Source organism: Euleptes europaea, chromosome 12 (genome assembly GCF_029931775.1).
Source record: "Euleptes europaea isolate rEulEur1 chromosome 12, rEulEur1.hap1, whole genome shotgun sequence".
In the NCBI taxonomy this organism is placed as follows: domain Eukaryota; kingdom Metazoa; phylum Chordata; class Lepidosauria; order Squamata; family Sphaerodactylidae; genus Euleptes; species Euleptes europaea.
In genome coordinates, this window is record NC_079323.1 from 27,675,234 (window position 1) to 27,690,971 (window position 15,738).

A 15,738-nucleotide genomic window follows, 5' to 3' on the forward strand; every position below is an offset into this window, starting at 1 on the left:
ACTGCTTCTGAACATGGAGGTTCCCATGGAGCATCTCCTTGGATGGGCACAAGCCATGATGGTCTAACCTTCTACCTAGGGATTTCATCTTGCCCATGCATTAGTGATGATGGGGAGAATTTCCAATCATGAGAACTAAGGTAATGCTGAACAACTGCTGCAACTTCAAGTAATACTAGCCTGTCCTATTTAAACATCATTTAAAATAAGTAACAAGTGTAGAAGGGGGATGCATGTTTCCACCTTTTCTTTGTTTCCTTGCTCAGATTAAATGCTTGGCCAGACCATGTGTATTCTTTTTATTCATTTATGATAATTTCTTATATTTTGACTGTTCTAAGTCTCATCTCTGGAAACACTCCACACCTATTTGGTCTTGCTGTCTGAAGTGTGGTAAAAGGGAGGGGCAGTGGGTAAGCTCACCATCACTGGAGCATGATAGCTCAAAATTGATAAGTTGTAATAGATCGTCTCCATGTTAGGTTGTAGGAGTGAAGCCGGCAGGCATGGCAACTAGGCGGAGCCTAGGTACAGTGTTCTAGATATTCAACTCCGTTTAGCAGAAAATATTCTCAGAGTTGCTGGTGGCATGAGAGTTACCCACTTGGTTTTGGCATCCTAGGGGAGCAAGAGAAAGTAATGGCAGCACTGAGCAGAGACTTGGGACAACCATGGGGTTTTCTAACCTCTGGCGGACCAATCCAGAGGAACAGTGAATTCTATTCCTTCACAAAAATAAGTAAAAGGGAGAAGCTGCACTGCATTTTTCAATCTGGGGTGCACCATCATTGCTGATTTGGACCACTCACAGGCAGAAGTCAGAATATGGGATGCAGGAAGACAAAATGGAGGAGGAGTATTTATCTAAAGTATGAGCCAGAGTAGTGTAGCCAGCGTGGTGTAGTGGTTAAGAGAGGATGTTTGGAGTGGTGACTTGGAGTGGTGGACTCTAATCTGGTGAACCAGGTTTGATTCCCCACTCCACATGAGCAGCGGTAATCTGGTGAACTGGATTTGTTTCCCCACTCCTACATATGAAACCAGCTGGGTGACCTTGGGCAAGTCACACTCTCTCAGCCTCACCTACCTCTCGGGGTGTCTGTTGTGGGGAAGGGAAGGTGATTGAAAGCTGGTTTGATTCTTCCTTAAGTGGTGGAGAAAGTTGGCATATAAAAACCAACTTCTTCTTCTTCTAAAGTATTTGTATCCTCCAAGAATCTCAGGATAGCTTACATGTTGTTATTTCAATATATCTACACAACAGTCCTGTGAAGTAGGTTGAGTTGAGAAGCAGTGATGAGCCCAAACACCCAAGCAAGCTTGATGGGAGAGCAACATTGTATATGTGTAAACCATGCCATAGCTTCTGTTTCCTTTTTTGTGTTGTAGGCCATTTTGATTGCCGTGATATGCTTAAAACATGCTTAAGCAGTCCTAAAGCAGGTCTACTCCATCCCACTCAGGTCTACTCAAAGGGGCTTACTCACAGAAAATTGTTGTTAGGATGGCACAGCTAGTGTAGTATTTTGGTAACACTTGGTCGTAACAGGATTGTGAAATAAGATCGAAACACATGTGCAAAAGTTCAGACAAACAAACCTGTTGTCCACATAGGGCTTCATTTTGGATTAGTGTCAAGATTTTTTTATTTTGTGAATTACATCTGCTCTGTGTGTGAAGATGGAAACTGAGTCACTGGCTGGCTCCTATCTTAAAATAAAAAACGCTCAGAGGAATATCTGCTTCTTAGTAGTCCTTTGTCTGAATCAGACATCTGACCCTTTTGAAGCTCATTCCTCATCAGTTACAGTACACAAGTCTTCCCACCAGAATGTTGTTTTATCATCTCATACAGTCATAACATTGTATGTCATAAGGCCCGAGTCCTCATGTGACGACCCAACATTGTGGTCTCTTAAGAAGTTTGAAATAAATACAGGACACAGATGGAATTTCCCAGGAAAGACGGAGGAAACAGTTGTTGAAAAATCCAAGAATAAAATGTTGTTTCGGAACATTAATGACAATTGCAATGTAATATTTTTAGTTTGCTAAGTGCTTGATAGTACTGTTATCTCTTGACATCTTAGGAATGATACACATGAGAAGGAAATGTGCCTGCAGAGTTAGTTGATGACTGCAGAGAGATTTTTGGAGGTGTCAGATCTGTTGTGTAAAAGAGAAGTAAGGTCTTTTATAGGTACAGGTATTTTATGCTGTGTTTTTAATTATAGGTACATGAAAGTTTCTGTGATAATTTCAGCATTTGGTACATTTTAACTTTATGATCTGTCTAGATTTTTAATTATTGGGGAAAAAATGAGATAGAAATTCATCAAACAGGAAATAAAATGGTACAAACTATAAGGTAGAGCCCTGCCCTTCATTACCCCCAAATGTGAAATGAAAGCAACAGACGCTTTCAACAAACGTTTCCATTCATACTGTTCCTGCGAAGGACAATAGCACCTGTCAGTTAAAGAAGTTCTGGAAATACGAAATATTGGTGTTCGGCAGAGGCTTGGAGAACAGTGAAGCGAAAGTGGGGTGGTTGTTTCCCTGCCTTTCAGAGCTTGCTGAATTTCTCTTCGGTCCTAACTTGTTTTACTCTGCCTCCGAGCTGAAGAGAGGGGGCTGTGAACTGATTCAAAAATGCAAATTCAGGATCAGAGAGCATCTGTTTCTGGTCTGTAAGAACATGTGTGTGTGTGTGTGTGTGCACATGTGCCTTTATGCGCTGGACAGCCGGATCATCCTTCTCTCCCCTCTCTTTTCACAGTTTCACAACTCTTTTCCTCTGCTTGACCAATGTTTTTTTTTTTCCTCCCGGCTGCTTTGGTTGCAGAAGGAGAGAGAAGCAAAGACTGTAGAAAGCAGCATTTGGGCTGAGAGGTGCCACAGTGAAGAAGGAGTCTTGGCTGTTTATTGAAACCAGTTATGTTCTTTCCTCCTCCCCGGCCCCTCCCTAGGCATTTTTTCCCCCAGAGCTGGCCATTTGTGGAACAGGAAACGTCAGAGCTCCGAGCTGCTCCGGGCCCCTACACAGTGGAATGATTTCCTTCCAGGCTGTCCCGTTATCTTTGAGCAGGCAGGACATCCCCCCTCCTTCCCTGCTCTGAAAGCCCTCTGCCTGCCTCTCCCCTGCCCTCACTTTTTCTTAAACACACACACACACACACACACACCACTGCCAAAAAAGTCCATCCTCCGCCCCCCTCCCCAGCTAACTTCCTTCCAGCATTTCCTGAGCTGGATAATCCCAGGATTTGTAAAAACAGGGGAAAGGGGAAAGCTAGGGAGAGAGGGCATTAATGTAGAAAACCCGTTTCTTTTTCTCCTAATGTTGTTTGTAAACCGGTGGGGGGGGGCAGAGAAGAGTAATTGCCTAGTTCTGGCTTTCTCCTTCATTTCCCTCCTCTTTTCTTCTCTTTTACAAGTTCATGGAAGCAAGAATTTGAAGTGTCCGGTAACTACTCTCGGAGGGATTTGATGAGATCCAGCTTGATGTAAGTGGACTGCCTGCTTGATTTGGCTTTGGAGGTTCCTGGGAGTCAACGGCAAGGAAGCGACACCCTCAGCTAACATCTGGCCCCTGTTGCCCATTTCACTGTGGCCACCACCATCCACCTCTCGGAGGAGAACCCCTCTGAACTTGGGAGAACCCCTCTGAACTTGGGCTATGATCTCTCTGCTGCTGCCTGCTGGAGATCACTGTATTGTCCTGACCTCTCTCTCCTGCAAGAGCAGCGGCCACAGCAGCTCAACATCTGGTGGGGATTAATGTTGATCCTTTTGGCTGGAAGTTCTTCTGGACTTTCGATGTCGCTGACTGAAAACGGGACCCGGGCAACGAGGATCTGAAGAAAAAGGGGGACCTTTGCACTTGTCCCAGGCAAAACGAAGGGGGTGGGGGGGAAGGAAGCAGGGGGGGCAAACCTCTTTTTGGAACTAACTCATGAAGAACAAGGGAGGAAAGCCGAAACTCAAGAGGAAAGGAGCCACGAGCGTATTTGGCTGTGATCTGACGGAATATCTGGAGAGCTCTGGACAAGATGGTAATAAAAATGGCCTCTTTATTTCTTACGTTGTCTAGCGATGGGTCCTCTTAGATAGGGAGGATTAAAGGTCCACCTTTTCTTTGGTCTACTCCTGTAAAGCATGCGAATAATGCCTACTGATTTGTTCCTCAGAAGTGACCAACCAACAGTTTCCCCTAGTTTGGTGAAATGTTTTACTGTGTGGCAGAGTGAGGAAAGTTAGGTACGTACCACCAAGGTTTCCAAGTTGATGTATTCAGAGAAGGAATGATTAAGACTTTTCATATCCTGGGGTGGGGCACAGGAGACTTCAAGACCTCACTAAGGATTTGTCCTTCAAGGTCTCAGCACTTCTTTTCCCCAGATGCTCCGAACCTTGAACTTTCACTGAAATAAGTGGGAATAGAAGATGGTTCGGCAGTTCTTTCTGAATAAGCAGTGGTTCATAGCTCCTGGCAAAAATCCCCATAATTTTCTTTCTTGAACAATAGAGAAGGGTGGGGGGAGTTCAGATAAAGTGGGAGCAGAACTTCCTGTGTTTCTTACCAGAAACCCATACCCTGCCTCGCCTGTGATCCATTTCTTCAGATGAGCATATGGTGCGTCAGACCGTGGGAGGTGGCAGTGCCAATTTGGTTTGGAAAGGAATGGTCGGAGATGGAGAGAAGAAACAGACTAGCTTTATTAAAAGTGGGCTGAGTGACGACGCATGCTGCTGCTTCTTTGAAGGGAAGAAGGAGGTGGTGTGCCCCCCTTCTTAGAAACTAAAAATTTGATGGGAAATTACTGAAGCTTTCTTCCTTGCCATCTGCGTAGACATGATGTTCCCAGAGTAGATTTATTAAAATTCTTAAGACTCAGAGTTTCCAGGGCAAGGCCGCTTCAGCAACAATTATAAAGGCTGTTTATCCCATAAACCGTTGTGACTGTCCTCTGTGGAATGGACGCCTCCATAGGGGAGTACACGTATAGAAGTGAAAAGGATCTTTGCTGTTACACAGTGGTGTAGCTTGCTGGAGGGGCATGGTGTTGTTCTCCTACTCCTGGCCATTGCACAAAGCATATCCCCCCACCCCCGATGAGTCATAACACAAACTTAATGCATTTGACAAATGTGTGTGGTGTTACGTTGGCCAGCATGGTCGTATGTATCGCAAGCAGTGCCTAAATGCAGCCTGCTGAGGTGTGCCGCTTTTTCCCTTAGATTGTCCACAGCAACAATGCAGGCTTTTTGCACCAAGGGCAGGAAAGGCATGCGAATGTTGGATTAGGATGAATTCCAGGAGAAGGTCTAGAACAGTGGTTGTCAACCTTTTTTTCACTTGCGTATCCCTTGACAGCCCATTTCCATAAATTGTGCCCCTCAGGTTACCAAAATGTTTGTAATTAATATAGTTGCTGTTATTTCAAATGCCTTTCCCCACCATTATTCATTTTTGTGTGTGTACCCCTAAATGTTCTGGTTTGTACCCCTGGGGGTACGTGTACCCCAGGCTGGGAAGCACTGGCCTAGAAGATCAAGTCTGGGCAGCCTACTGAGCCAAGCACCAGCACTGTGCCTTTATGACACAACCCTTCTGATTTCGCAGACCTTGGCAGGCAGCAAAAAATAGATCGGAACCCCTGGTGGGCTGCTGGTCACAAGTTGTGCTGCATTTCTCTCCATTGAGTGCAGCCGTGGAAACAGAAATGAGAATCCATTTTTTATTTGTTATATCAGAGGTATAACAGGACCCTGTACAGCTCCAGTGAATGGGTACTTTGTCAACAGCTTCTTTTTGCAGGACGGTTAAGTCCCATCAGGTATGCCTCGTTAGGAGGATCGGGATAGGTAGAAACTGTGTTCTTCTTCATGTCGATTGGCATGTCCCCCTGGGCCGGAACTGCGTGATCCAGAAACGAAAAACGTTATTAGGCCAGAAGCCATTAAAAGGATGGGAGTTATCTCTTAAGGTGTCGGTTAAATCGTAAGGATAACAGGCAGCGAAAGAGACGTGGGAGTTTTTATTCCTGTGTTCAATGGAGCAATGCAAGCAGGTAGAATAATATTAAGGCCATTATCACTAGGCAGCTGTGAGGGCAGGTGGGGGTGGCAGTGGGGAGTCAAATGTCGGTGGCATAAGACTTGTAACCTTCCAGAGATCCCTGACTGAAACTTTTGAGCTGAAATTACATCAATTGTGATAGGGAATTGGCCAACAGTGGGTAATTTTATGTGAAACATTAACACCAGCGTGGGGGCCAGGCAATAAACTTCAAGGCAGAGGTGTTCTTTTGGTTTTTTTTTTACCAATGGTTGGGTAGGAAAACATGACTATGCTATGTGTTCACTTTATCTTCTGTGTGGGGTAGAGAAACTCAGTGACGGACCTGACAATTTACTCACTTGTATGGAAGCTATTTGGGATAAATGAGACCGTATTTAATCAGTGGGATTGCACATGTAATTTAGGGCTAGCGCATTGGCACTTTGTATCCAGAAGAAACTTTCAGAACAGGGACTATTTGAGGTCAAGACCTTTTAAAAAATTATTTTTTTTATATATAAATGCACTCAGGAGGATTAATCAGAACAACAGGCAAGTGTGTGTGTATGTGTGTGTGTGTGTGTGTGTGTGTGTGCATGTGTGTTGGGGGGTCAGTGGGGTTGGTGTTATCAAGTCACATTGTCTTTGCTTTATTCCATCTTGCATTGGTGTTGTTTTATGAGATGATCTTTCCAGCTTGTTTATGATTCAGGGAAGGCCACTGAGAAACCCTGTGGCTGGAAGAGAGATCCCTACGAAAAGGAATCATTTGAGGCAGTCACAGGAAGTGATGTTGGCAGAACTCTGTGGCTTTCCTCTGGGTCACCTCTTCGTAATCACCCCTAGCCATATGTGAAGGGCCAAGGAGAGGAAGAATCTGTGCTCCCATAACAGCTTGTTTGAGGTTGAGATGCCTGACGTAACCTCCTGACAGCTTGTTGTTAAAGAGCAAATGTTGCATTTGTTCCTGTTGCAGGGATTCTTGGGCTTTTTCTGTCTAGAACGGCCCAAAAGATAGTCCAGAGAGTTGAAGAGAAATCTATAGCACCTCAAAGATAGGTCTGAATACACTCCCCCACCCCCACCATCTCTCTACCTAGGACGTGGCTTTCCAATTGGTTTTGAACCCTTGCTAGTAACCTAAAGTACAAGGAGAGGATTTGGGTGCGCAAATATCCACGTGGTTTTTTTTCTTGTTCTTCCAGTGCCAGTTTTACTCTATCAGGCTTTTGTCACGTAACAACATGGTTTGTCTTTCCCATCCTATTTTGTTGTTTGCCTGTCTTACTACTGCCGGTTCCGTTACTGTCTTGAAAGCATTTTAGATTGTTTTAATTCATATGGATTTTGAGTTTCCTTTTTTTTTTATTGTAAGCCACTTTGAAGACTCAGTGATGGAAAGGGGGGGTAAAAATGTCTTAGAGAACGAAATGTGCTAGGAAGGATGTTACACAGCTCAGATGCAACATCTGGTCCCCTTGCATCTCGCCCACAGAAAAATATTCAACTTTCCCTCTTTGTACATTATAGCAGAAGTGTAAAAATGGGATTCATAAGTGTCTTGTTATCCATTCTCTCCTCTTCCTCATAACATCTGAAACCACCTGAGTTCCTGGGGAGGGGGGTTTCATCATGATTAGGACTAGTTGACTGTGAAGTTGGGCAATTTGTGATGACAACAGGCCTTTTCCTCTTTCTCCTTTAAATATAAAAAAAGGAAATTTAACAGCTTTGTTGCAACACTTGCGGTTCAAGATACTTTTTCAAACTTTATTTAGCAACCACAAGAGATGGAAACTTCTGTATTCCTTTTTTTGGGGTTTTAGTTTGTTAATTGCTTATGTCAGTGATATAGGCCACAATCCCCTGTTATGCCGTTTGCAAGGGGAAACCCCACATCTTTTCCAGAGTTGCCTTTTCTGATGAGAGCTAGCCCACAGTTTCTTCTGCAAAGCAAAATGAGCACTCGCTTAACTATCACAAATCAGGGTTTTGGGCAAGGCTCCAAACTCCAGGTTGGGAAATTCCTAGAGATTTTGGGGGTGGAGGCTTGGGAGGATGGGGTTTAAGGGTGGGTGGGAGTTCAAGTGCAATTCCATAGGGTCCGCCCTCCAAAGCAGTCTTCGGGCGACAATGCATGGTTGCTTTAGCCTCCTTTATTCCCTGTTTCAGCCAGGATTCAGCCAGGATCAAACACACGTTTGGCGAAAACGCACACGTTCAATCCTGGTTGAATCCTGGCTGAAACAGGGAATAAAGGAGGCTAAAGTTACCATGCGTTTTAGTCTGTTTTCTCCAGGGGAACTGATTTCTGTTGTCTCTAAATCAGTTGAAATTCTAGGAGATCTCCAGGCCCCATGTGGAGGTTAAAGGTAAAGGTCCCCTGTGCAAGCACTGGGTCATTCCTGACCCATGGGGTGACGTCACATCCCGATGATTACTTTGTTTTATGGGGTGGTTTGCCAGTGCCTTCCCCAGTCATCTTCCCTTTACCCCCAGCAAGCTGGGTCCTCATTTGACCGACCTCGGAGGGATGGAAGGCTGAGTCAATGTGGAGGTTGGCAAGAACAAATTTACAGTACAACTGTGAGAAGGTTTTCCTGGGAGTAAGCCCCGCTGAGTAGACCTGAGGAAGATTCTGAATAGACCGTAGGATCCTCAGTATTGCTCTTATAGTGGCTGAATGATGACCAAGTAAACAGACTAAGGCTGCAATCCTGGTGCGCAGGCTTGAGCAGCAGGCCTTTTGGGCACAGTGGACAATATTGCTAAGTAAACATGAATAGGCTAACCCTGCCTAGTTTTAGGTTCAACTAGGGCTGTTGAAAAAAAAATTCGGTATAATTCGGATTCGGCAAAATTCGGCCCGTTTTGATTCGGGCTGTGCCGAAGTCCGAACTTCCCCACTTCGGATCCCTGAAATTCGGGCGAGATCCGGAGTTTGGGGGAAAATTCGCCCCCCCGCGCGCCTTCAGGAGGCTTCCCTGAAGGTGCGCGGGGGGCCCTTTAAATAGATCTGTGCCTCCCGGCCGGGAAGCTCCCTGAAGGCAGGCGGTGGGGGGGAGATATGTGCCTCCCGGCCGGGAGGCACAGATCTATTTAAAGGGCCCCCCACGCCTTCAGGGAAGCTCCCTGAAGGCGCGCGCGGGGGGGGGGGGGAAACAGATTTGCGCCTTCCAGCTGGAAGGCGCAGATCTTTTTAAAGGGCCCAAATTCACCAAATTTATTCGGGAACACCCCAAACTCACTGAATTCGGCTCCCCGTTTCCCCCCCTTTTTTGAGTTCGGTTCAATCCGAACCGAAAAACCACTGAATCGGGGGAAATTCAGCTGTTTTTCGGTTCGGGCCGAACCGAATCGACAGCCCTAGGTCCAACAGAGCATCTAGATCAGTGGTTCCCAACCTTTTTTTGACCAGGGACCACTAGGACATTTTTGTTCGGTGCAGGGACCCCAAGGTTCAAAATAGAAATTCCATCAATTTGAAAATAAACTTTAATCATAACTGTTAGTTAAACATTAAACTTAGAATAATATTTGAATATATATATATATATTTATAATAGAGAACTTTTAATTGAAAATATTAATTTATTATGGGTTTATAACTTTGTTTCGCGGACCTTAATTTAGTTCTCGCGGACCCCTGGGGTCCACAGACCCCTGGTTGGGAACCAGTGATCTAGATAGAGATAAACACTACAATGAAATGTTCAGAAAGACAAACATCAGGAAAAGACAGCATATTTATAATTAGCCAGATGGTTGCCTTTGCTGAAATAGATCTAGGGTCTTAGATGGATTGTAAAGCAAATAACAAGTCATGCTGCCTTCTGAAAAGGCTAGCAGCATTTGGGGAGACATTATCAGGAGCAGCAGAAGAGGGCAAATTTTATACTTTGTTTACTTTGGGATCAAGCATTTGTAGTGCAGTTTTTCATTCTGCATCATACCAGGGGGTGCGGAAGCTTAGTAGAAATCAACAGAGTAGAGAAATCCCTGGAAATTTTGTGGGTGGAACCTGGGGAGGGCAGGGTTTGGGGAGGAGAGGAGCCTCAGTGGGATATAATGCCGTGGAGTCCACTCTTCAAAGCAGTCAAGGAAATTGATCTTTGCAGTCTGGATATCAATTGTAATTCTAGGAGGTCTCCAGGCTCTGCCTGGAAGTTGGCAAGCCCTAGTGGCAGTTCCCAATACAAATCACCACACAGGTGTGTGGGTGTTGGCTATGCCACTGCTTTTAACTCTGCTGCCATCTTTCTAGGTGCTTTTCAGCTTGGTGGACTTTGAGAGAGAAAGTGAGCCTGGTTTGGGTGAAAATGACCTGGGGCTGGGTGGGTATTGGGAAGGGTGGGCAGAAGAATGGTCAACCCCCCCATCTTGCCTGCAACTTCTATGATTCTCTGGATCTTTTTCCTGCTGTTTTCTGCCACCTTTAAAAAATTGACCTGCCCCTGCTGCATGCAGTTCTTCTTTAGAAATATGATAAGAATAATGAAGAGCTTGAGAACATGATCCAGCCCAGTGTTTCTCAAACTGCGGGGGAGGGGGGGAGTGTCTGTAGGGCTGTTCCAGGGAGTCCATGAGTCCTTTCTAAGGACAGAGCTTGAGCTATTCTTGCATCCTCCAGTGTGAAAATGGAGCACTCAAATATATACCGGAAGTAGCCACGATATATTTGGTAGATTTCCCAGAAAACTTTCTGGGAATTAGGACAGAAAATATCTACCTTAGGAGAAGGGGACAGAAGCAGCTTCCCCCTCCGTAGACAGGTGGGAGCTGATGGAACTGTGACTGCCCATAGTGACCTAGCTACCAGATCGCTTCAGGACACTAGCCAGGAGATGTGCTGCTTGGTCTCTGGGATCCAGTAGTTCAGCCCTAGCCACTCTGATTAGCTGTTTGGCAGCAGGGGAGTACTGTCCAAATATATCGTGGCTACTTCCGGTATATATTTGAACTGGTTTCCACCCTGTTTTCCAGTGCTAAGGTCATTTATGCATGGCAGTTTTCCCCGAGGTTCGTTGCTCGCTGGACCCACACTTTCCTGTTGGGAATCTATGCACCAGCAGTCTCCAAGCTCAAATCAAGTCCCTGCCCCTTTAAATGCTTCTTTGTAATTGGCTTACTTTGTAGAGCTTACTGTGAGAGAAAATCCCCCCCAAACCCAATTGCTGCATAAAAAAGCATTTTAAGAACCAAAAAAAAGGAGCAATCTGAAAGGGGGAGAGAAATCCAAGCCTCGGTTTTAAAAAGCCTTTATTCTGCTCAGAAAGCAGGAAGCATTTGAATCCCTGCCTCTGGACATGCTGCTTTGTAATTGGCTGTGAGAGAAACCAAGCTTGTGTGTCCCGCGTTTTGCCTTATGCACGGGGATTTCACCTTGGCTGAGCACAGGGGAGAGGGAAGAATCGGGTTAACAGAGGAATGGGAAATCCTGGGATTTGTGAGGGCTGGCAGTTAGGTCATCCCTAATGGAGGGCAAATTTATGCATAATGCCAAGGAACAACCGAGACAGACGGGGGTGAACGTGAGTGAAAGTACCCTTGCATAAATACCCTAAGTATCTCAGCATAGAGATCGAGAGATGTCACTCTGCGTGCATAGACAGTAAATATCTGATGGATGTAAGAGGCTGGAAGCCTGACAGCGCGGGCATGTCAAGATTGCCCACACATAAGAAAAAGGAGCTCTCTGATGTATGGCATGCGCTGGCAAGGAAGTATGGGAGGGCATTGGGGTGGTTCTTTGAGAACCTTTAAATCAAAACTAGAATCATCAGGTGGTTAATTTTTAAGAACCGCTGATCCAGCACATTGATTCTCGGCGGCCGTTTAGGGACAGACAGGTAGCTAAGGGTTTGGGCAGCAGGAAGACTGTAGCTTCATCATAAACTTGAAAGAAGAGTTTTCTATAATGGGAATAGTCAAGCTGTGGGAGACCCACATGAACGCGGGCGGGTGTGAGGAATCTGCCATCATAATTCTCATCCCCCTGTTATTGTGCCTAGGAGATCTGTGGCTGGCAGCAGTGAAGCCTCGACATGAATTGCAGGGATGGGAGGCTTCAGTTTCGATGCCTACGTTCTTTCTTTGCACGAAGCTGCATGTTCCTTGCAGCCTTGTGTTTCCATGCATGTGGTGCCGAGAATAATAAGTAGTACAAAAGGAAATGCTGGCTCCTGTCCAGGTCTTTAGCCATTCGCCCTTAGTCCCTCCTTAGGAGAGATCAACAGATCTTGGCATCAGGCGCTTGCGAGAAGGAAACTGAGCTCCATTCTGTTTGTTGCATAGTTTGTATTTATGTTCTTTGTTCTGATGAACAGAGATACCTTCTGTGGAGTCAGATTTGAGGAGAAGCTCTGCTCTGAGCCAAGTTGGAAACCTGCAGTCCAGATGTGGGTTTCAGTTGTCTGTATCATGTGGTTTCTTTCTCTGCATGCTTACGCCTGTATTTGCAGTATGCTTTTATGACAAAGTGATGTATTCTTCTTTGGTTACATGGCTGTGTGTATGGGATGGGAGGAATGTATTTAGATGGTTTTTTTTTCTGTGTGTACGTTTGTCTGTTGTACTGGTTTCATGCACTGATAAATGCACATTTGATGCATACAAATTGGGGTCCCACGAGGACCGGCAGGGGGCTCAGCCTAAGGTTGAAGGAGAAAAAGCTCTTCGGATCCCAATTAATACACAGCACGAGCTGTGTAGGATGTCTTATGACTGAATGCCTACCAGTTGCAGTATAACTGGAACTACAGCGCTCAGGTTGTGGCTGGCTTAGGGTTGCCAGGTCCCTCTTCACCTCTGGTGGGAGGTTTTTGGGGCGGAGCCTGAGGAGGATGGGGTTTGGGAGGAGAGGGACTTCAATGCTATAGAGTCCAATTGCCAAAGCGGCCATTTTCTCCAGTTGAACTGATCTCTATCAGCTGGAGATCAATTGTAATAGCAGGAGATCTCCATCTAGTACCTGGAGGTTGGCAACCCTAGGCTGGCTGCCTAGGCTGCTGTTCATTTGTCTTCAAAACCTTCTGTGGATTTCCTGTGTTGGTGGTATGCTTAAATGCGGTCTTCCGCTGCAGTATCCGATACATTATCGCCTGACCTTAATTCCTCCTTCTCTCCCCATCCATCCATTCCCCTTTCTAGAATACTTTAAGCTGTTAGGTACTTAGCACTTCTTGCAGCTTAAAGAGTCCTGGGGGTTGGGATTAATTAGGGTCACAGGAAGTGATTTTCCTCCAATCCTAATTAATCTCTCCCCCCCCCCCAACTTCTTTTAGCTGTGAAAAGAGCACAGTTTATAAATTTAAAAGCTTACAGCGTTGTAGACTGAGTTGGGCTGGTGGTGTAGATCCTCGACCCCAATTTCTGCTATTACCATTCAGCTGTTAGGAGGGGTCTGTCCCTTTCCAGCTCCAAGGGCAGGCTAATTTTAATTGGGGGAAGCTCAATCAGGACAGTTTTCTACTATCAATCATTCTCTTCAACCTGCAGGGCAATGAGCAGGCATAGCCCTTGACATGGCGTGGGGGGAGGGGGCTTTTTCTTATTAAATCTGAAAAATAAAAATTTTGTGTGCTACCCTTCTCTGCCCTCGCGTCGATGGGTAGCTTCCTTTTTCTGTCCTCTTGATCAGTATGGAGGCCACCCATATTACTATTAGAGAGAATGATGCTATTAGGTGAGCGTCGTGTGCAAGCAAGCAATTCCTTATTTATGTCACATAATTGAATGCAAATTGCTTCTTAGGCTGCACTAAGTATGCTCTGTAGGCGTGCTCTGCAGTAGATTTTGGTATATGTGCAAACTATCTCTAGAAGTTTGTGTATTTGGTAAGGTTGTCAACCTCCAGGTAGTAGCTGGAGATCTCCTGCTATTACAACCGATCTCCAGCTGATAGAGATCAGTTCACCTGGAGAAAATGGCCGCTTTGGCAACTGGACTCTATGGCATTGAAGTCTCTCCCCTCCCCAAACCCCGCCCTCCTCAGGCTCCGCTCCAAAAATCTCCAGGTATTTCCCGAATTGGAGCTGGCAACCCTAGTCTGTGGGTTTCCACACAGGTTGTCTCAGGACTGATGCTTTTGTAAAGTGCGGTTCCCCCCCCCCTTTGTGGTGTATTTGTGCACCTCCTGGGGTTTCCCTGGCTCCCCCTTGATCTTTCCCACACCTGTTTTGTTCCAAAGTTATGGGAAATATTGAAGCAAATCCTGGATGGCTACTATGTGGACAGGAAAGTTTGGATTGTTCTGGTCCCATCCACATGGCAGCAGTTTCCCTTGCCACTATCCACTTGGTGGCAGTCTCCTCTCCCTGCCATGGGGAGGGGGCTTTTAAAAAATTTTTAATAGGGGAGGAGCCATGGCTCGGTGGTAGAACATCTGCTCGACATGCAGAAGGTCCCAGGTTTGATCCCTGATTGAATCTCCAGTTAAAAGGACCAGTTAGGAGATTATGTGAAAGTTGTCTGCCTGAGACCCTGGAGAGCCGCTGTCAGTTCAAGTAGACAATACTGACCATGATGGATTAATGGTAAAAAGAGACTTCAATCCAGTAAAAAGTAGCTTCATGTGTCTATGTGTCCAAAATCAGCAACTGAATATTGTTATATTGATATAATGTTATAACAATATGTGTAACAGTCCCATTGAATCCCCAGCATACTTTGGAAAAGAAAAGTAAGTCCTTAGCACCTGTCCTTGATGGGGAAAGGCATGTCTCTGCAAACAAAGGGGGTAGAAACATACTTTAAAAATTTAAGCTGGTAGTTCAGAGAACTTGTTACACGTATTGTTATAATAGTATATCAATATAACATATTAAAATGCTTATCTTTTTTGAAGCCTGACCTGGATGACGCAGGTTAATATGATCAGATCTTGAAAGCCAAGCAGGTTCGGCCCTAGTTAGTACTTTGATGGGACACCACCAAGGAAGTCCAGGGTTGCTACGCAGAGGCAGGCAATGGCAAACTGCCTCTGAATGTCTCTTGCCTTGAAACCTTATTGGCCCACCCCAAGTAGGGTTGCCAGGTCCCCCCTCGATTGGCAGGAGGTTTTAGGAGGCTGGGTGATCACGTGTGCGCGGGGCTGTTTGCATGCATTTACGTCACTTCCGGGTTTACCCCTGGAAGTGCCGCATTGCCGCAGCCGATGTGGCACTTCTAGGGGGTAAACCCGGAAGTGACATAATCATGTGTGTGCGGCCGCACACATACACAATTACCACTCTGGAGCAGCTAGGTGGATTGGTGGGCAATTGACCGCCAAAATCACCCACCTGGCAACCCTAACCATAAGTCAGCTGCCACTTGACTGTAGATTCCATCATCATTTAAAAAATGGGGGGAAATACCCGAAAAGGCCGTGGTAGGGTAGCAGAGAGGAACGGCCGCTGGCAGGGGACTGGAGCAGGGCAACTATGGGGGAAACCTGCGATGTGGAAACTCCTTTGGTCTTGTGCAAGTGGAAGTGCCTATTACTGAACGCACGCTTTACAGTGGAGGGCTGCCTCCTCAAAAAACAAAGAGCAGAAGTAGCAGAAGCAGAGTATAGGATTCAAACCTTAGCTGTTGCCCCTTGTGGTCGAGGCTGTCTAGAGGTGAGGGCACCTTTCAGAAGGGAAATTCAGACTTATCATAAGCTCACAAAAATGACCAGCTCAAGAGTTTTA

At 45.7% G+C, this 15,738-nt stretch overlaps 1 protein-coding gene across 1 annotated transcript in view; it reads left to right on the forward strand.

Annotated features, from left to right (window-relative positions):
• The first annotated feature begins 3,925 nt into the window (after window positions 1-3,925).
• The window catches only part of ARHGAP31 (Rho GTPase activating protein 31), a 102,462-nt gene continuing 90,649 nt past the window's right edge, over window positions 3,926-15,738 (forward strand). The window contains exon 1 of the mRNA XM_056858540.1: window positions 3,926-4,055. Coding sequence (XP_056714518.1) covers window positions 3,956-4,055 — 100 coding nt within the window. The 5' untranslated portion in view covers window positions 3,926-3,955. The remainder of the gene's footprint in view (window positions 4,056-15,738) is intronic.